Source organism: Nannospalax galili, unplaced genomic scaffold (genome assembly GCF_000622305.1).
Source record: "Nannospalax galili isolate Female #2095 unplaced genomic scaffold, S.galili_v1.0 scaffold1723, whole genome shotgun sequence".
In the NCBI taxonomy this organism is placed as follows: Eukaryota; Metazoa; Chordata; class Mammalia; order Rodentia; family Spalacidae; genus Nannospalax; species Nannospalax galili.
This window is the reverse complement of record NW_008349072.1, coordinates 59882-80106: the sequence shown is the minus strand read 5'-3', so window position 1 is coordinate 80106 and position 20225 is coordinate 59882. Positions and strand designations below refer to the sequence as shown.

Here is a 20225-nt window from a genome sequence, read left to right as displayed (position 1 = left end):
CACACACACACACACACACACACACACACACACACACACACACATCTGGGAGGAGGCGGCCCACGGGGTGGGGCGGACAGGACTGGGCGGTCCGGATGGGGCCAGTCCCAGATGTAGGAAGTCCCAGCCTGCCGCAGGCGCCCAGGGTAGCGCTGCAAAGCCCTAGGACGCAGTCCGTCATGGAGGCAGATCCGCCGCTCTACCCAGTGGCGGGGGCTGCGGGGCCCCTGGGGGATGAGGATCGATTCGGAGTACCTGATGGGCCAGAGGCTCCGGTGAGCAGGGCTGGAGCCTGATGGGGCCCGGGGAAGGAACCCGGGCAGGGGAGGGATGCAGCCCCTGGGAAGGGGGACCTGGACTCTGGATGAGGGACGGGGACCCAGGAGTGGGTGGATCGGGACCCCCGAGTGGGAGACAAGGACCCCAGAGTGGGTGTATGGGGACCCCGAGTTGGGGGGGGCAAAGACTCTGGAATAGGGATGGGGACCAGGACTCTGGTTGGGGGGATGGGGACCCCAAGGGAGTGGGGGACGCGGAGCCGGGGAAGGGGAGGCGCAGGAGCGCGGGGTGGCAGTGGGTGCCAATGTCCTGCGGTCCGCAGCTGGACGAGCTGGTGGGCGCGTACCCCAACTACAACGAGGAGGAGGAGGAACGGCGCTACTACCGCCGCAAGCGCCTCGGTGTGGTCAAGAACGTGCTGGCGGCCAGCGCGGCCGGCATGCTCACCTACGGCGTCTACCTGGGTACCACGCGCCCCGCGCTCCCCAGTGCGCCCTGCTGGTCCCCCTCCCGGGCTGGGAAAGAGAAACCCTGCGGTCAGCCGGCCTTGTTCCCCTTTCACTTCCCTTGGCCGCGGTCACAACTGCAGCTGCAACGGCCGGCTTGGGACCTAGAGGGGAGGATGGGTGTGGAGGGAGCCGGGTCAGGGTGCCCACGCCCCAGCCAGAGTCCAGGTGCAGCAGGTGGGTGAGTGGGTGCCCTGTCCCCGCTACCCCGGTCCTGTGGCGATGGAAGGGGGAAGCTCGGGTCGCTCGAAGCCAGACAGATTCCCCCGACCCCCCCCCCCCCTCCCCAGGCCTCCTGGAGATGCAGCTGATCCTGCACTACGATGAGACCTACAGGGAGGTGAAATACGGCAACATGGGGCTGCCCGACATCGACAGCAAGATGCTGATGGGTATCAACGTGACGCCCATCGCTGCCCTGCTTTACACCCCCGTGCTCATCAGGTGCCAAGCCCCTGTCCCCTGGCCTCCAAAGGCTCACAGACTTTTAGCTCTGGTGTTTTGCAGGGAGGGAGGCCTTGCTTGCCTGGGAGAGTGAGAAAGAGAAGAGGGAGCCCCTGCTGGGGCAGGAGCCAGGCCTATTCCTCTGTACTTTTGGTTTCTAGAAGGCTCCGGTGACCTGGGTACTGGAGCTGTTAAGTCCCCTCTGGGACCAGAGCAGTCAGCACAGCCCAGGTCCCCAGCCCTGGCCCAGTCAGCTGTGACTGTGTTGAGGGCCAGTTCTCACAGAACAGAAAGGACCTTGGATGGGCAAGGGCTTGGCCTGGAGGTCTGCCTGAGCCCTGGGTGGTGTGTGTGATCCAGTATCCTAGCCACTGCAGAAGTCCCCCTTAGCACCCAACCTGCCTAGACTCTAGAAAGGGTAGACAGGGTAAATGGGTCCCTCTGTCATTTTTTTTTCCCTCTTTAAAAAAGTATCCGGTCTGGTGTGGTGGCACAGGCCTTTAAACCCAGTACTAGGGAGGCAGAGGCAGGTGGATCCCTGTGAGTTCAAGGCCAGCCTGGTCTACATAGTGAGTTCCAGGACAGCTGGGGCTACAGAGAGACCCTGTCTCAAAAACAAAACAAAACAAAACAAAACAAAAAACAAAAAAAAAAGACCAAAAAAAAAGTTTCCTTTATTTTAAAATTTTATTACATTTTTACTTATTATTTTTTTTTGTGGGGGAGCAAGCCCAAGCCATGGTGTGTGTATGGAGGCCAGAAGACAACTTTTGGAAGTCAGTTCTCTCCTTCCACCATGTGAGTCCTATAGATTGAACTTGGGACATCAAGCTTGGCAGCAAGTGCCTTTACCCTCTGAGCCATCTCGCTGGCTCCCTTTGCTTCTTTTTGCTTAGTTTTTTTTTTTTTTTTTGAAGGTTGGGGTCTCACTATGTTGCCCAGACCATTCTCAAACTCCTGGGCTCAAGAGACCCTCCCACCTCAGCCCCTCAAGTAGCTGGGATTACAGGTATGCATCACTGCATTTGTATACCTGGCTGCCCCCCACCTCCTCTCCTTTTTAAAAATTTATGTTTTACTTTTCAATTTTATGTGTATGAGTGTATTGCCTTCATGGATGTAAGTGCATCCCTGTCATGCAGTGCCCTAGGAGGTCAAAAGAGGGCATCAGATTCCCCTGGAGCTGAAGTTACAGCTGGCTGCCATGTAGGTGCTGGGAATCAAACCCAGGTCCTCTGCAAAAGCAACCAGTGCTCTTAACTGCTGAGCCAGTCCTCTCTAGTCCTCCTCCCCTCCCCACTTTTTAAAAAATTTTGTTATTTTTATTTTATGTGTATGCGTGTATTGCCTGCATGTAGGAAAGTGTACCTGTGTTGTGCAATGCCGGCGGAGGTCAGAAGAGGCTGTCAGATCCCCTGGGACTAGAGTTATGGACAGTTGTTAGCTGCCATGTGGGTGCTGGGATTTGAACCTGGGTCTTCTGCAAGAACAACCAGTGTTCTTAACAGCTGAACCATCTCTCCAGCCCCTCCTCCTCCCTTTTTAAGACAGGGTCTCACTATGTAGCCCTGGCTGACCTGGCACTCACTGTGTAGACCAGGCTGACCTCGAACTCACAGAGATTTGCCTGCTTCTGCCTTTTGAGTGATGAGATTAGAGACGTGTGCCACCGTGCCCTGCCATTATTTTTTTGTTATTGTTCATATATCCCAGACTGGCCTTGAGCTCAATATATAGCCAAGGATGGCCTTGAACTTTCAGCTCTTTTGACTCTACCTCCCCAGTTCTGGGCTTACAGGCGTGTACCACCAAGCCAAGTTATATGCAGAGCTGGGAATCAAACCTAGGACATTATGCATGCTAGGCAAGCACTCTACCAACTGAGTTACAGCCCCAAGCAGGCCTGTGTCATTTTTATTTTGTTTTTAAAGACTTTAGAACTTTGTGTGTGTGGGTACATGTTTTAATGTGTTTGCGCGCGCGCGCGTGTGTGTGTGTGTGTGTGTGTGTGTGTACAGACATGTGGAAGCCAGGCATCAGCTTGTGGAGTTTACTTCTTTTTCACCATGTGAATTTCCGGGATCAAACTCACACCATCAGTGCTTTTCCCACAGAGTCATCTAGTTCCCTAGCTTAGTTTCTGAGACAGGGTCTCTCACCTAACCTAGAGCTCACTGATTAGCTAGACTGGCTGGCCGGAAAGCCAGAGGGAGGCTCTTTCTCCACCTCCCCAGTGCTGGGATTATGCAGCTGTGAAAGAAGGCCACTCTGCCAGTCTGTGTCCCTGAGACTGCATCTTTGAGCTCTTGAGTCTTGGGCTGGGGCCTCCTCCGACCTCACACAGCCTCAGGAAGTGGGACCTGGGGCTCTGCTGGTTTCAGGCCATCGCAGTCCATAGGCCTGTGGTACATGTGTCCCTCCCTCTGTGCAGGTTTTTTGGTACGAAGTGGATGATGTTCCTAGCCGTGGGTATCTACGCCCTCTTTGTCTCTACCAACTACTGGGAGCGTTATTACACACTTGTGCCCTCTGCAGTAGCCCTGGGCATGGCCATCGTTCCTCTCTGGGCCTCCATGGGCAACTACATCACCAGGTAACCCTGGTGGGCAGCGGGCAGAGGCTGAAGAGCCGCCTGAGTCTCCACTTCTCTGTCAACTTTAGCCAGGGGACCCCAGACAGACCTCTTACTCTGCTGGGTCTCAGTTTCCCCATTGGGGCTGACTAGCCTGTAGCTGTGGGTACAGGAAGTGGAGGCGTGGCGGAGGGCAGGCTGGGGAAAAGCCTTTGCTCTTTGTGGTGCAGGATGTCTCAGAAGTACTACGAATACTCCCACTACAAGGAGCAGGATGAGCAGGGGGCTCGGCAGCGACCACCACGGGGCTCCCACGCGCCCTATCTCCTGGTCTTCCAAGCCATCTTCTACAGCTTTTTCCATGTGAGCGCCACACAGGACACTGGGGAGCTGGAATGATGCTCCGATTCCACCGGGGAGTCCACAGTTCCTAGCCCTGGGAGGCATCTTTGTTTCCTGAGTCAAGCTCTGCTTGTTTGATGCCTGCTTGTCTATGGTGACCAGGAGGAAGTTCTCCTACCTTGGGCGACCTGTCGGCACTAGGCTGTCCCCAGAGCTGAGAGGACTTCTCCCCCATCTCAGGCTGTGCCCAGACTCATCCCAGACCTCACCTCCTGTCTGGTTCTGTGTCTGAGCACATACCCTCTCACCCACAGCTGAGTTTTGCCTGTGCCCAGCTGCCCATGATTTACTTCCTGGACTTCTACCTGTACGACCTGAACCACACACTGTACAACGTGCAGAGCTGCGGTCAGTCCTGGTGGGTGGGGCAAGGGGAGGGTCCCAAAAGCCCGCTTTTCTCCTACATTCAGTCACCCAGTAGACACTGGGCCTTCCCCTTCAGGTTCCGGGGCTGCAGGTCCAGCATCCCGTGGCTCTGGTTCAGAAAGGCCCAGAGCCCAAGAATAAGAAGTTAGACATGTGACACACCATAGTGGGACCAGCAGCCGGGGGTGGTGTTGGGGAAGAATGCAAGGGGGAAGTGCCTTCTGGGTTGGGGCTGTCCAGTGTCATCTCCCTGAGGGCCAGCCTTACAGTCAGGGCACAGACAGTACAAGGAGGTGGGAGGTGGGTGGTGCCCGTCCCCAATCTGCTCTTCAAAGGACCTTGCTGGAAGAGCCCTTGCCTGCCCCCCTGCCCCACCTCCTCTGTGTCCTGGTGGCTGTATACCCTTATATTGTGTCTCACGATGCCTGTCCACCCACCCTTCCCAGGCACTAAGAGCCACGGCATCCTGACTGGCTTCAACAAGACGGTTCTGCGGACGCTGCCGCGTAGCCGAAACCTCATAGCGGTGGAGAGCGTGCTCATGGCGGTGGCCTTCCTGGCCATGCTGGTGGTGCGGCTCGGGATGGTGGGGAGGAGGCGGTGGGAGCAAGCCGTTCGCTCCCTCCAGGGCTTGCACGGTGGGGTCAGGTCAGGTTGCAGCCTAGGAGCTTAAGAGTCAGGACTGGATTCTGGATCTGGCTGATGCCTATGGATCAAGGCTGGAGATGGGACGAGAGGGAGAGCTGGTTGTGACCTGGGAGGAGACTCGGAGCTCCGTCCAGAATCCTGGGCTGGAAAGTGCGTGGGCCTGAGGGCAGCGCTGGAGGGCAGGGGGCGTGACAGGGGGCGTGGCCGAGATAAGGGCGTGGCCTAGGTGGAGAGGCCGGGCGAAGGGGAATGCAGTGCTGGAAAGTGCGTGGGCCTGAGGGCAGCGCTGGAGGGCAGGGGGCGTGACAAGGGGGCGTGGCCTAGATAAGGGCGTGGCCTAGGTGGAGAGGCCGGGCGAAGGGGAATGCAGCCAGGCAAGGCTCAGGCCTGTGGGTGTGTCTGGGGAGGGCCCATTAGACTGAAGCCTTGTGGGTAGTCTGGGAAGGAGACTTCGGGGTGGTGTGTTTGGGGGCGGGGCCTCCCTGGGGTTGCAGGCCTGGGGTTGCAGGCCTGGGGTTGCACTGCAGGCCTGGGGTTGCAGGCCTGGGGTTGCACTGCAGGCCCGGGGTTGCACTGCAGGCCTGGGGTTGCAGGCCTGGGGTTGCACTGCAGGCCCGGGGTTGCACTGCAGGCCTGGGGTTGCAGGCCTGGGGTTGCACTGCAGGCCTGGGGACGTCTGGCTCATCCCATCACCGCCCCTGTCCGCAGGTGCTGGGCCTGTGTGGCGCGGCTTACCGGCCCACGGAGGAGATCGACCTGCGCAGCGTGGGCTGGGGCAACATCTTCCAGTTGCCCTTCAAACACATGCGTGACTTCCGCTTGCGCCACCTGGTGCCCTTTTTTATCTACAGCGGCTTCGAGGTGCTCTTTGCCTGCACTGGTATCGGCCTGGTAGGTACAGCCTGCCGGGGGTTGCCCCTAAGATAAGGCGTCTGGCTAGTCTTAATTTCAGACGAACAGAAAATACGAGTATGCATGTGTGCAAGTATGTCCTAAATACTTCCCTCCGTTTCTCTCTTCCCTCATTGCCCTTTACCTTGGACAAGTCATTTTAAGGTGTTTTTTTTTTTTTTTTTTTAAATTATGTGTGAGTGTTACGTCTGTATGTGTGTAAGTGTCGTGCAGTACCCACAGAGGACAGGAGAGGCATTGGATCCCCTGGAACTGGAGTTACAGATGGTTGTTAGCCGCCATGTGGGTGCTGGGATTCGAACCTGGGTCTTCTGCAAGAAAAGCCAGTGCTCTCAACCACCGAACCATCTCTCCAGCCCCCATTTTAAGGTTTTTTGTAGTTAAACATGGATGACATCTGTGGAGCATGGTTGGGGAGCAGAGCCCTTGGTGTCTGCAGACACAGTCCAAACATTTTTGGATCGTCTCCATCCCTTTCTACCAGGTTTTCAGGGAGTTAGCACCAAGAGGTCGGGAGAGGGCAGGAGACTAACATGTTATCTGGTGTGGGGAGGGCCAGGGCCTGGGCCACCTGACCTCTGGTACTCTCCTCCTCAGAGCTACGGAGTGTGCTCCGTGGGACTGGAGCGGCTGGCCTACCTGCTCATAGCTTACAGCCTGGGTGCCTCAGCTGCCTCTGTCCTGGGTCTGCTTGGATTGTGGCTGCCACGTTCTGTACCTCTGGTGGCTGGGGTGGGGCTGCACCTGCTGCTCACATTCAGCCTCTTTTTCTGGGCCCCTGTGCCTCGGGTCCTGAAACACAGCTGGATCCTCTATGCAGTAGCCGCCCTCTGGGGTGTGGGCAGTGGCCTGAACAAGATGGGACTGAGCAGTGAGTACAGCTGTGGATGCTGGGGTGGCTTATGGGGGTTCATGTGTGGCCACCTGTAGGTGGCTTGTGGGGGTTGACATCCCATGGACGCAGGATCTGCCATGGTGTTCCGTGGACCTGATAGACAGGGACTGCTGAGGACAGCTTGGGGTGGAAGGAGTCCTGTGGATACTAAGCAGATGGGGAAGTCCCATGACACCCTGGAGGAGTGTAGGAGTTCCATGCTGCAGACATTCTGTGGACATTCAAGGTGGGTGTCTCATTGAGAGGACCTGTGTGAGATCTTGTGGATACACAGGGTGGATGTGGAGTCTGTGAACAGGCTTGGTATGTAAAAACACATACCAGGGCTGGAGCAGAAGTGACTCAGTGGTTAAGAGGACCAGAGGTGGTTCAGTTCCCAGCACCCACTTAAGGTGGCTCCCAACCACCTGTAACTCCAGCTCCAGGGGATCTGATATCCTCTTCTGGCCTCTGTGGGAACCCATACTCATGGCATACACACACAGACACACACACACATACATACATACACACACACTCACACACAAATAAAAATTAATCTGGGCTGGAGAGATGGCTCAGCAGTTAAGAGCACTGACTGCTCCTGTAGAGGATATGGGTTCAGTACGCAGCACCCAAAGGGCAGCTAACAACCACCTGTAGCCCAGTTTCAGGGGATCTGGTGCCCTCTTCTGGCCTCCACAGGCTTTGCGTGACACAGGTGCACTTACATATATGTAGGCAAAACATTCATACACATAAAAATAAATAAAACAAAAGTTAAATAAATCTTTTTAAAAATATTTTATTTATTTTTTATTTATGCATATGAGTGTATTGCCTGCATGTATGTAAGTGTGCCCATGTCATGCAACACATGAGAGCAATGCCTGCAGAGGCCAGAAAAGGGTGTTGGATCCCTTGGAACTGGAGTTATAGATGGTACTGGGAATTGAACTCGGTTCCTCTGCAAGAAAAGTCAGTGCTCTTAACTGCTGAGCCATCTCTCCAGCCACTAAATAAATCTTTTTACCTTTTTGTTGTTTAAAAAAAATTTTTTTTGGTCTTTTTGAGACAGGGTCTCCCTGTAGCCCCAGCTGTCCTGGAACTCACTATGTAGACCAGGCTGGCCTTGAACTCACAGAGATCCACCTGCCTCTGCCTCCCAAGTACTGGGACTAAAAGCGTGGGCCACCACGTCTGGCCCGTAAAAATCATTTTTATTTGGGGGCTGGAGTGATGGCTCAGTGGTTAAGAGCACTGGCTACTCTTTCAGAGGACCCAGGTTCAGTTCCCAGCACCCACATGGTGGCTAACAACCATTTATAACGCCAGTTCTAAGGGCTCTGACACCCTCTTCTGGCCTCCTCAGGCAGTGCATGTACATAGTGCACTTACATACATGTAGGCATAACACTTATACACATAAAAATAAACAGCCGGGCGTGGTGGCACATGCCTTTAATCCCAGCACTTGGGAGGCAGAGGCAGGTGGATCTCTGTGAGTTCAAGGCCAGCCTGGTCTACATGGTGAGTTCCAGGACAGCTGGGGCTACAGGGAGACTCTGTCTCAAAAAGACAAAATAATAATAATAATATTTTACAATTTTTTACGTTTTATTTTATTTTTATGTATGAATGTTTTGTCTACAAGTATGTAAGTGAACCACATCCGTGCAATGCCCATGGAGAACAGAAGGGCATCAGATTCCCTTGAACTGGAATTACAGATGGTTGTTAGCTTACATGTGGGTACTGGGAACCGAACATGGGTCCTTTGCAAAAGCAGTCAGTGGTCTTAACTGGCGAGCCATCTCTCCAGCCCCTGTTGTTATTTTTGAGACAGGGTCTCCTTGTGGCCCTGGCTGTCCTGGAACTTGATATGTAGACCTGGCTGTCCTGGTTCTCCAGAGAGCTGCTTGTCTCTACCTCCTGAGTGCTGGCATTAAAGGCATCCACTGCTACGCCTGCCCCCCTTTTCTTAAAAATAAATCTTAAAGCCGGGCATGGTGGTGCACGCCTTTAATCCCAGCACTCGGGAGGCAGAGGCAGGCTTAAATAGATGATAGATAGATAGATAGATAGATAGATGATAGATGGATGGATGGATGGAATGATAGATAGATCTTTAAAAACACCCATATGGCAGCAGTCGAGGTCTGTGTTGAATTGTTTCTGGGGCACTAGGAGAGGATAGCAGGCCCTTAGAGGGGCAGGTGTCCGGCCCACGTTCCAGGTCCAGGTGCAGAACTGACTCCGTCCCTTTTCTTCTCTTCATTGTAATTTTTTTTACTTCTATTTACTTATTTTTTTTGAGACAGGGTCTTACTATGTAGACGTGAGAAAGGGGTCCTGCCTGCAGAAGGCTGGGTGGGCCAGGCTCTAGCTGTGTAGAACTGTCTGGTTTCAGGTGGGCACATGATAGTGACACGCAGCTGGTTCACATGGCCACAGCTGTGTCAGTGACCCTTGTTGGCCCCTATTCTGATGGTCCTGTCCTATGCTGTTGACGGGTTTCACTGTCACTCCTGGGCCCCAGGTGGGAGTGCTCACGTCCTGAGCCTGGCAAAGATGTCAATAGCAGTGGCTCCCACTGCCTGTCAGGTGCTGTGTGGCTTTCTTACTTTAGAGCTTCCTAACCCAACATGCAATATATGTAAGCTCGTTTCACAGTTGGGAAAATCAGTGTTGGGGATTAAGTGCCTCACCCCAAATCACCTGTAGAGCCAGCATTTGAAACCCTGAACCTTCCAGTCCTGAATGCTGGGAGCCATGACTTTGTCCAGTGCTCTTCCTCCACCTCCTTGAAATGATTCTTCAGGAAACAAGCCCCTCTCTCCTACACTTCGGCTTTGAGTTGTAGAAAGTTGATCTCTGTGTTTGTTCTCCAAGCCCCTGGTGAGGGAGAGAAGAGCAACTGAACACTTGCCATGTTGTGTGCCTGGGGTCAAAGGCAGGTGCTTGAACATAAAGCTTTCCTTTCCTGAAGTCACCTCACCTGTGTCCCCAGTGGAGGTCAGCCTGCACCTGCTGCAGCCACATCCTGACAGCGTAGTAACCAAAGTTTCCACTAGGGGGCAGGCAAGGATCAGTGCATAGTCCCTAGGTACTCAGGTGGAGAGAGCCAAGGCACAAGGCCTTGGAAGAGCCTCGGGCTGGAGATCAGCAGCCCTGGGCACTGGTGACCCTTACCCATCTCAACCCTTACCTGTCCCATCTGCTTACAGCGCTCCTAGGGATCCTATATGAGGACAAGGAGAGGCAGGACTTCATCTTCACCATCTATCATTGGTGGCAGGCCGTGGCCATCTTTGTTGTGTACCTGGGCTCCAGCCTGCCCATGAAGGTGAGATGCTGTGAGTACGGGCCCCATGTCTCACCAGAAAACAGCTCCTTTCTTTATAGCCCTCTAAAAGGTACCACTTCCCAAGGGTCAGACATTGAGCCTAGAGTACCTTAGTTCATGGGGTCCCCCTAACCCAGCACCCCACTTACTGCCTCACCCGCTAGCCTCTATCTAAAGGGATTCATACTTTGGTCTTTCCTTGTGCATCTGAGCCGTGTGTCGTCTGGTCACCTGCGCATCAGCTGCTGGATGCCCTGAGCCTCCCTGGTGGTTTTATGTTCTGTTGTTTTTGTTGCTTCTTTATGGCACTAGACGTGGAACCCAGGCCCATGTACACAAGCACTCTACCACTGAGTCTACAGTTTACTCTCCAACCCCAGCGGGTCATTTTAGCACGTCCTGACCCACATGTTTTGTTCTGTTTGTTTCTTTGGATCTGAGTCTGAAAGGAGCCCAAACTGACCTTGAACTCATCCTACCTCAGTCTTCTGTGTTCTGGTATGTACTAACTTGCCCACCTTTGAGCAACATTTTTTTGTGTGTGTCATTTTGAGACACGGTCTCCCTGTAGCCCCAGCTGGCCTGGAACTCACTGTGTAGACCAGGCTGGCCTCGAACTCACAGAGATCCACCTGCCTCTGCCTCCCGAGTGCTGGAATTAAAGGCGTGCGCCACCACTCCTGGCAACATTTTTTAAAAATATTTTTTAATTGAGATTTTGTACATTTCATACAACAGTTCTTAATCAAATTAAGACCCTCCCCGTCCGTACCCCCGTCCACTGGGCCTCACATAGTCTGCCATACATGTTAAGTCCCATCCAGTCAAGCATTCTACCCAGATGTCTTTTGGTGCAAGTTTATCCACTGGAGTCTATTCAGCCTGTCTATAGATATTAAGGAAGTTCTACCCTCCTCACCCAGCAGTAATCAGTCTCCAACACTTCTCAGGCGAGGGCTGGCCTGCCACCCGCATCTCTTGAGCCACTCTGGGCCCTTGTCTAATTGAGTTGACATGGGTCTTGTGCTCGATGCTACCATTGCCACAAGTTCACTTGATTCCCTTTTTTAAACACTTTGTGAGGTTAAGAAACACTCTGCTCAGGTTCATAGCAGCTATCCTTGAATAAGATGTCCCTAGTTGAAAATGAGCAACGTTTTTAAAATGTGAAATAGAGGGGCAGGAGAGATAACTCAGCAATTAAGAGCACTTGCTGTTCTTGCAGAGGACCTGGGTTAGATTCCCAGCACCTATATGGAGGCTAACAACCATCTGTAATTCCAGATCTGACGCCCTCTTCCGGCCTCTTTGAGCACTGCACATACGTGGTGCACATACATGCAGGCAAACACTTACTCATACACATAAAAAATTAAAGTAAATAAAACTTTAAAAGTGAAATAGAATAGAAAATATGCACACAAATATGTGCACAATGGTTTCTGACTGGATCACAGTCAGAATGTCTGGAAAGGAAGTGGGAGCACAGCTCGGGGTAGAGCACTTCCTAGCACATATAAACGTGTACATAGCTCATCCCAGAACTTGAAAAAAGAAAGACTGGAAAGTGTCACCAGCCTTATTGTAGTAGATTTTTGCTGTAGTTTTGGTTTTTGTGAGACACTGTCTCAAAATGTAGCCCCAGCTGTCTTTGATCTCACTAGGTAGCCCAGGCTGGCCTTGAACTCTTGGGAATCCCTCCATTTCATGGGTCCTACTGTGTTTAGAAGACAGAAAAATGATTTAACCATGGTCCAGAGGAGTCAGACTTGTTTCCAGACTTTATCAGCCCTCAACCTTTCTTTGCCAGGCAGAGGGAAGCAAAGAGATTATCATACCAGACCTTTTCAGGTCCTAAAACAGGCCAGGCTGAGTTTGGTGACTTTAACAGACAATTGTTGAGATTTGAGCCTTGTTCCCAGAGGTTGCCTGGGAAACCTGGTGGGGAAGGCTGGGAGGAAGGTGAGGGCCAGAAGGTAGGTGACAGGAGGCTCCTGGGGTCGGGGAGGTAGGACCCAGAGGAGAACTTGTGGACAGAGTCCGAAGTGGAAATGGGTAAAGGAGTCTCCTCACCGTAACCTTTCTTCCAGGTCAAACTAGCAGTGTTGCTGGTGACCCTGGTGGCCGCTGTGACCTCGTACCTGTGGATGGAGCAGAAGTTGCGGCAGGGTCTGACCCCACGTCAGCCACGCATTCCTCGACCCCAGCACAAAGTTCGGGGTTACCGCTACCTGGAGGAGGACAACTCGGATGAAAGTGACACAGAAAGCAAGCACGGCCAGGGGGACTGCGCGGAGGAGGAGGTGCCGGCCGGGCCCGTGGGCACTGAGCCTGCAGGTCCTTGCCGCAGGCCCTGCCCCTATGAACAGGCACTGGGTAGTGATGGGCCTGAGGAGCAGTGAGGAACCTCAGGAGTCCGCCTTACCCTCTAACGCAGCCCTCCTACTCTCCTGCCTCAGTTTCCCATGTCTTGCATTGAAGGTCCCCCTCTGATCTGTCCCAGAGCCTGGGGTTACCTGGAAGTTCCTTAACCCTCTCCACTAGGAGGTCAGGCTGCCCTCCAGGACCCCTGCCCTGCAAGTCCCAGCCTGGAACAGCAAGGTCACTCCCCTGCAAGCCACACCCCCAGGTCACTCCCTTCTGCCTCTGTTGCTATGGGTGTGGACAGCCTTTGACTCGAACTTTGCTCTTTCTACCCCAGGTCTGCCCAAAGGTACACTTTTTTATATAGAGAGGTAATGAATAATAAAGTTTTATATTGTCTAAAGAGGGTCTGGGGTGTTCTGGTTGACCCTGCCCCAGTTCCCCACCCCTCCCCACAGAGCAGAATCCTTGGTTGATTGTGAGGAGGGTCCAGTCACCCCAGCTGGGAGGCATCCCTTCTAAGCCCTGCCCAGAAACTGTCTCTCCTCCCAGGCCTCACCCCCTCCCCGACCCACCAGCTGCACCTCACCCACTCAGGAGAGATGGGTCACAGGAATGGCTCACAGAGACCTCAGAAGAGCCTAGAAAACAGGAATGACACTGGAGGCCCCCCCTTTCCCTCCAGGTGACCAGCGCCAGCAGCCCCCCAGCCTAGCCTCTCTGTCTTCTGCGGGGTGTCCGTCCTGAGTGCTCAACGGGTGCCTTTGGCAGAGGAGCCCCCTTCTTAGCAGATTTTGGGTCACCTGTGCCCAGTAGGGGCCTGAGAAATGGTTGTTGGACTTGGTCACTGTCCCTTTCAGTGATAGCCTCAGTCAGGATGCCCAGACATGCAGAGGCCGGCGGAGGGGCCTGACCCCCAGTGGCCCTGTCAGTGTGCTTTCTTCAGCTCCACCCTACCCCTGCCAGAGGAGACGGACCCACTGTAGAGAGCTCTGAGTGGCTGGATGAGGACAAGGGAAGTGTGGGAGAGTCATCTGGTCCCCAGCTGCGGAACCACACTACTTCCTCTCCTTGGGTCCCTTAACCCCAGGCTGAAGGCCACACCCTGGTCTCTACCTCTCAGCCCCACATCAGCTCCCACCTCCCCTGATCCACTCCATCTCTTTGATTCTCTAGCCATCCCTGGAACCAGGCACTATTACCTTGCAAGGAGTCTGGGCCCCAGGTTCCTTCTCTGTGGAGTGTATCTCTGTAAGAGCTCAGCATGGTGCTCCAAGATCCCCAGGCCCTGGAAGAAACTCCCAAGGACACAGCAGATTTTTTTTTTTTTTTACATATTTTTCTTTTTAAGACAGGGTTTCACTATGTAGACCAAGCTGACCTTGAACTCACAGAGATCCTCCTGCCTCTACCTCCTGAGTCAGCAAGAGATTTTTAAGTTTTCTTTTTCTGATTTATTTATTTTTATTTTATGTCTATGAGTGTTATGTCTACATGTATGTGCACCCCTGTTGTGAGTGCCTGAGGAAGATAGAAGAAGGAGTCAGTCCTCTGGGACTGGAGTTATGGACAGTTGTTAGCTGCCATGTGGGTGCTGGGATTTGAACCCAAGTCTTCTGCAAGAGCAGCCAGTGCTCTTAACCACTGAGTCATCTCTCCAGCAAGATTTTAGAGGAAAGCAGCGTATCTTTCACACATTGACAAACAGACCAGAAATGGCCACGCTTGCTCAATGGCTGATCTCAGTCCAGGTGTGATCACACGGGCCTGGAATCCCAGCGCTTGTAGGGGGGAGACTGGAGGATTGCTTCAAGTTCAGGCCACTCTAAATTACATAGTGAGCTCAAAACCTTGTCTGCTCATCTCCAAAGCAAGGCTTGAGGCTAACCTGGACAACATCAGAAAACTGTCTCAAAACAAAACAAACAAAAATACCCAAACCCAAAGAAAACAGGGAAACACTCTCTGGGGCAAGTGTGGTAACAACCTGGTGGAAGATTCTAGTCTGAGTTGGGACTCAGACTCTGGATACAGAACGTACCACACACAGACACACACGAGTTTACCTCAGTGGGGGTATGCTGGTGCTCACCTGTAATCCCACTATTTGGGAGGCTGAGGCAGGGGAACAGTGAATGTGATTTTAAGGTCAGCCTGGGCTACAGAGTGAGACTCTATCTCAAAAAATGAAAGAGCTGGGCATGGTGGCGCAGGTCTTTAATCCCAGCACTTGGCAGGCAGAGCCAGGTGGATCTCTATGAGTTCAAGGCCAGCCTGGGGCTACAGGAAGATTCTGTCTCAAAAAGACCAAAAAAAAAAAAAAAGAAAGGAAGGAAGGAAGGAAGGAAGGAAGGAAGGGCCTTTAATCTCAGCACTCAGGCAGGGGAAGCAGAAACAGATAGATCTTTGTGAATCTGAGGTCAACCTGGGCTACATAGCGAGTTTCAGTCCAGCCAGGGCAACACAGTGAGACTGTCTTTAAAAAAGAAAGAATGGAAGAAAGGAAAAAAATTAAGGAAGTGGGGAAGGAAAAAGAGAGGGAGAATCTACTCAGATAACACCACTGTTAAGATCTGGCCAAGCTAGATGGTGTGTACGTGAGTATTTGTGCTGTTCTTTATATGTTTGCATTTTTTAAATAAATAAAAATTTTATTTTTAATTATGTGTGTGTGTGTGTGTGTGTGTGTGTGTGCTGGACATGGTAGTATATGCCTTTAAACTCAGGGCTCAGGAGACAGAGACAGATGGATCTCTGTGAAATCAAGGCCAACCTGGTCTAGTGAGTTCCAGGCCAGCTAGGGCTACAGGGAGACCTTTCTCAAAACAACAACATTATCTGTGTGTATGAGTGTGTGTGTGTGTGTGTGTGTGTGTGTGTGTGTGTGTGTGTGTGTGTTACCCAGGGAGGCCAGAAGAGAACATCAAATCTCCTGAAGCTGGAGTTACAGGTGGTTGTAAGCTACCAGATATGGGTACTCGGAATCAAACTCAGGTCCTCTGAAAAAGCTGCAGGAACTCTTAACTGCTGAGCCATCACCCTAGCCCCATTCTTTATAGATATATGATGATAGATTAGATAGATAGATGATAGATAGATAGATGATAGATAGACAGATGATAGATAGATATCTATATCTAATCTATATCATCTATATCTATCCTAGTTTGTTCTTCATTGCTGTGACAAAATATTCTGACCAATACCAACTTGGGGAGGAAAGGGTTTATTTACCTTACATCTCCCAGGTCACAGTTCATCAGGGAGCCCAAGGTAGGAACTCAGGACAGGAACCTGGAGGCAAGAGCTGGAGCACAAGCCATGGAGGAATGCTACTTATTGGCTTGCTCTCGTGGCCCCTGCTCAGCCTGCTGTCTTATGCAACACAGGCCCACCTGCCCATGGGTGGCACCACTCACAGCGGGCTGGGCCCTCCTACATCACTCAACAATCAAGAAGACATGGCCACAGGCCAGTCCTATGGAGGCAATTCCCCAACTGAGGCTCCCTCAACCCAGGTATGTCGAGTTGACACTAAAGCGATCCAGCACTATATGTATGTAAGTGTACCAGTGTCATGCAATGCCCTTGGAGGTCAGAAGAGGGTGTTGGATCCCCTGAAACCTGAGTTATAGATGGTTATTAGCTGCCATGTGGGTGCTGGGAATCAAATCTGGGTCCTCTGCAAGAGCAGCCAGTGCTCTCAACTGCTGAGCCACTACTCCAGCCCCTATTCTTTATGTTTTAAACACCAAAATATTGCATAAAGCATAAAGGAAAATAAAGATTTTAAGTGTTTCAAATCTTGGATTCTTTGTATTCTATCATTTATAAGAGCTTGGATCAAATCAGGATTTTCTCCATGGGTCCAAGATTCTAAAGTTCATTGGTTCTAGAAATTTCACAAGCTTCAGTACCTCTGCTTGCCTCCCACAGCTTCCTGGGGCCTGACAGGAGGTGCCCTTGGATGCTCACATCCAAGGTCTGAGATTCTGGCCAACAAGATATCACGTGACTCCCACCACAGGCAGCTGCCTTGGGACCTGGGGCTCTTTGGCAGGAGGTGAGGGCTTCTCACATCACAGCTGTGTCTACCTTTCCACCCTGGGACCTCAGTACTTCATCTACCATCGCCCCAAGAAGCTCCTCACCTGATCTGCCTTTTGCCAGGTCTCTAGGCTGGGCATGATGGAATAGGCTTTGAGGCCTTCCTCCACAGCTAGATTCAAAGCTTCTAGGAGCATCCCACCTGACCCATCGGGACCTTCCAGTAACTTCAGGAGACTGGAGTCTTGCTTTCTTTCCCTTCTCTACATTCTATGGATGGTGCATTAGTGTCTTTTCAGTTTGCTGTGATAAAATGTCCTGAAAAAAACAACTTAAGGGAGGAGGGCTTTATTTTGGCTCACAGTTCCAGAGGGACTGTGTCCATCGTGGCAGGGAAAACATGGCGTTAGGAGCAGGAGGCTGACTGGTCCCAAACAGCACCACCAACTGGGGACCAAGTGTTCAAATACATGAGTTTCATGACTGCGCTATCCCAGAAAAGTAGAGGAACAGTTTGTGTAGCAAAAACAATATTGAACAGCAATGAATGCATGGGGTGTAGCAGTTCTAATGCAGCTACACCCCAGATAATTCCACATACCTTGGTAATCTGGCCGAGGCAGATGTAAGTTCTTTTATACTGATCCTAATTACTAACATCAACTCTCAGATCACATATCACCTCATCAATATATCTAGACACGCTGCATATATGTGAGTTATAGAATGAATATAAATTAAAAGAGGCCTTAGCAGCATTTAAGAGGTTTCAGAAGTGGGCTGAGAGATATGCAAATAGAGTCTGATGGGAAAAGGAAAACTGCTCTTTCTGTAGAGTTAGGCCAACAGAGGGCTCAGAGGTTCTAGCAAAGATGTAGCCAGCTGCAGAGACAAAAGGGCAGGACTGGGTTCAGGACAGGAATGGCAGGTCCAGGTCTAAAGGTGAGCATGAATCGGCCACATCAACAATGGGGCACCAGGCCAAGATGAAGCCCCAGGAACAGCCGGGAATTCTCTGCTGGTTGGTCTTTGCTGTACACAGCTGGTGTCAGATGATAGGTTGATGGAACCATGTATGGCATTGCAGGGCTAGGTATCCACCACTTTATGGGGTCCAGGCAAACAAACTCTATCCTTTTATTGGATTGGTGTGTCTGGTAAGTTCTTGGACCTGGTTCGCCTGATATGATTTCTAATATGTTCATGTGTTCCTACAGTCTGTCACCCTGATAAATTTATAGGGCAACATTCTTTTATTTATTTATTTATTTATTTATTTATTTATTTATTTTATTTATTTTTGTCTTTTTGAGACAGGGTCTCCCTGTAGCCTGAGCTGTCCAGGAACTCACTATGTAGACCAGGCTGGCCTTGAACTCACAGAGATCCGCCTGCCTCTGCCTCCCAAGTGCTGGGACTACAGGTGTGTGCCACCACGCCCAGCTTTCTTTTATTTATTTTGAAAGATTTCATTTTTAGGGGCTGGAGAGATGGCTCAGAGGTTAAGAGCACTAGCTGTTCTTGCAGAGGACCCAGATTTGATTCCCAGCACCCACATGGTTCTTAAGTCCAGTTCCAGGGGATCTGACACCTTGACATATGTGGGTATTTCACAATATGGGTGCACTTACATACATGCAGACAATACACTCATATACATAAAAATAAAATATTAAAAGAGTTTATTTTTGAGTGTGTGTGTGTTGCACATTTGAGTGCAGTACCCACAGAAAACAGAAGAGGGCATCGGATTCCCTGGAACTGGAGTGGTTGGGAGCCCATCATTGTGGGTCTCACTCTCCTCTGGTGGAGTTGGGGATGGGATGGAGAAAGCACACTGACAGGGCCACTGAGGGGTCAGGCCCCTCCACCGACTTCTGCACTTCTGGTGTCCTGGCTGAGGCAACCACTGAGAAGGTCAGCAACCAAGTTTATCCATTGACCATTTCTTAGGCAACAACCTTCCTACCACCAGTAATAAGTCATGTATCCGTCTGTGCTGAGTGCATGGTGCCAGACAGTTGGTGGTGTTTCTGGGTCCACACTGGTGTGCAATTCATCCTCCACCTTTGAAATGGAGTAAAAATAGTTTGTAAAGTGGAATCTCTCAGGGCAAGGCAAAGCCTAGAAAGCCACTGCCTACACAATATGAGACACTTAGAGCCAGGCCTGATATCTACGTGAACCTGTATTCAAACCACAACAGATGGGGAGGCTGAGGCACTGGGCCTTCTGGGGAGGGTTGGTTCCTCAGCTGAGGATCTGTCATCAGGTTCCCAGAAGAACCACCTGGTCTATTTTATTAGTGGACATAAGGTGAACTATTGACTTATAATTAACCCCAGCAAAACCATGCTCTTGGACCTGATGACAGGGACATCTCCTTGGCACCCTCAGTTTGGTACTCCACCCAAAAGGATAATCAATGAATTGTGGGTATGCTTGAAAATTAACATATCAAAGCGCAGTATCTGAACTCAGTGGAGGTTGGGGAAGGACACACATGACCTTGGATATAGATGAAAAGGCCAATGTTCTGCTCAAGATTAGGTGGGGGTGGGGGACACAGACACAGGGAGAAACAGGCTTCCAGAGTCAGTTCCATCAGCACAGGGTGAGGACACAGACAACTCTGTCTACGCAGGTTAAGGGGACAAGAGACAGAGGGTTCTGATAGATAGCTAGGGGAACCAGTGTCCTCCAAGTTTGGGCCCACTCTTAAAAAATTGAAGAGTCAGTTAATTTGTTCAGGTAATTATAATGTTAGTGCAATAATAAGCACAACCTATAGGGTGAACAATAGTCATTTTTTATGTTTTGTCAAGATGGGTCTCATGTACCCCAGGCTGGCCCTGAATTCCTGATCCTCCTCCTCCACCTCCCAAGTGTTGGGATGACAGGTATGTGCCACTATTACCCAGTTTACTATAGTGGTGGTCGTTTTTATTTATTCTTTTTTTTTTTTTTTTGGTCTTTTTGAGACAGGGTCTCCTTGTAGCCCCAGCTGTCCTGGAACTCACTATGTAGGCTGTTAGGGTTCCAAATAGCAGCAGTTTCCCCCGTCCCCAACAGGGACCTCACCTTGACCTTTGGAGTCAAGGGAAACAAACTCTGCTGAGAAGCAGCCTGCCTCTCCTCTGATCTCCAAAGATAGGATAAGCAGATTCTACCTGATAACCAGAGATTTTAGAAGCTGTTTTTCTCTTATCTTAAGAGGGAAAAAGTAAACACTTCCAGACCCTAATCCTACCTGCTTTTCCTGCTTCCCCCTCCCCGATTTCTCCCCCCAACATTCCCCCCCTCCACACCCTACAACCCCCCTATATAAAATCCCCGCTCACAACCCCTGGGGCGACATTTTTCCCTTCCCCGAGGGAAACGTGTCCCGTGCGAAATAAAGTTGTATCCCACTGAGAATTCTATCTGTGCCTCGGTGCCTCCTCCATCCACGCACCTCTCTACAAC

General features: G+C 51.4%; 1 protein-coding gene across 4 annotated transcripts; it reads left to right on the top strand.

Annotated features, from left to right (window-relative positions):
• The first annotated feature begins 117 nt into the window (after nt 1–117).
• On the top strand, nt 118–13116 carry Unc93b1 (unc-93 homolog B1, TLR signaling regulator). 4 transcript variants are annotated; one of them, XM_008846287.3, is made up of 11 exons: nt 118–275; nt 602–743; nt 1076–1229; nt 3661–3822; nt 4032–4164; nt 4458–4551; nt 5016–5140; nt 5926–6108; nt 6727–7000; nt 10231–10349; nt 12440–13116. In XM_008846287.3, exons 1-11 carry the CDS (start codon nt 180–182, stop codon nt 12749–12751), a joined length of 1794 nt encoding a protein of 597 aa, XP_008844509.1. In that variant the 5' UTR covers nt 118–179; the 3' UTR covers nt 12752–13116. The 4 variants fall into 4 exon arrangements, with proteins under 4 accessions (XP_008844509.1, XP_017656899.1, XP_008844510.1 ...); XM_017801410.2 differs by having other exon boundaries at nt 10231–10359; nt 12440–12747; XM_008846288.3 differs by lacking the exon at nt 602–743 and having other exon boundaries at nt 140–275.
• Nucleotides 13117–20225: the final 7109 nt, after the last annotated feature.

What these genes read in the sequence shown, in the direction of transcription:
- Unc93b1 (XM_008846287.3), top strand. Translation starts at nt 180, where the DNA reads ATGGAGGCAGATCCGCCGCTCTACCCAGTGGCGGGGGCTGCGGGGCCC. An exon ending in CCTTCCTGGCCATGCTGGTG is followed by an intron (nt 5,141 to 5,925) that starts GTGCGGCTCGGG and finishes CCCTGTCCGCAG; the next exon opens with GTGCTGGGCCTGTGTGGCGC. An exon ending in GAACAAGATGGGACTGAGCA is followed by an intron (nt 7,001 to 10,230) that starts GTGAGTACAGCT and finishes ATCTGCTTACAG; the next exon opens with CGCTCCTAGGGATCCTATAT.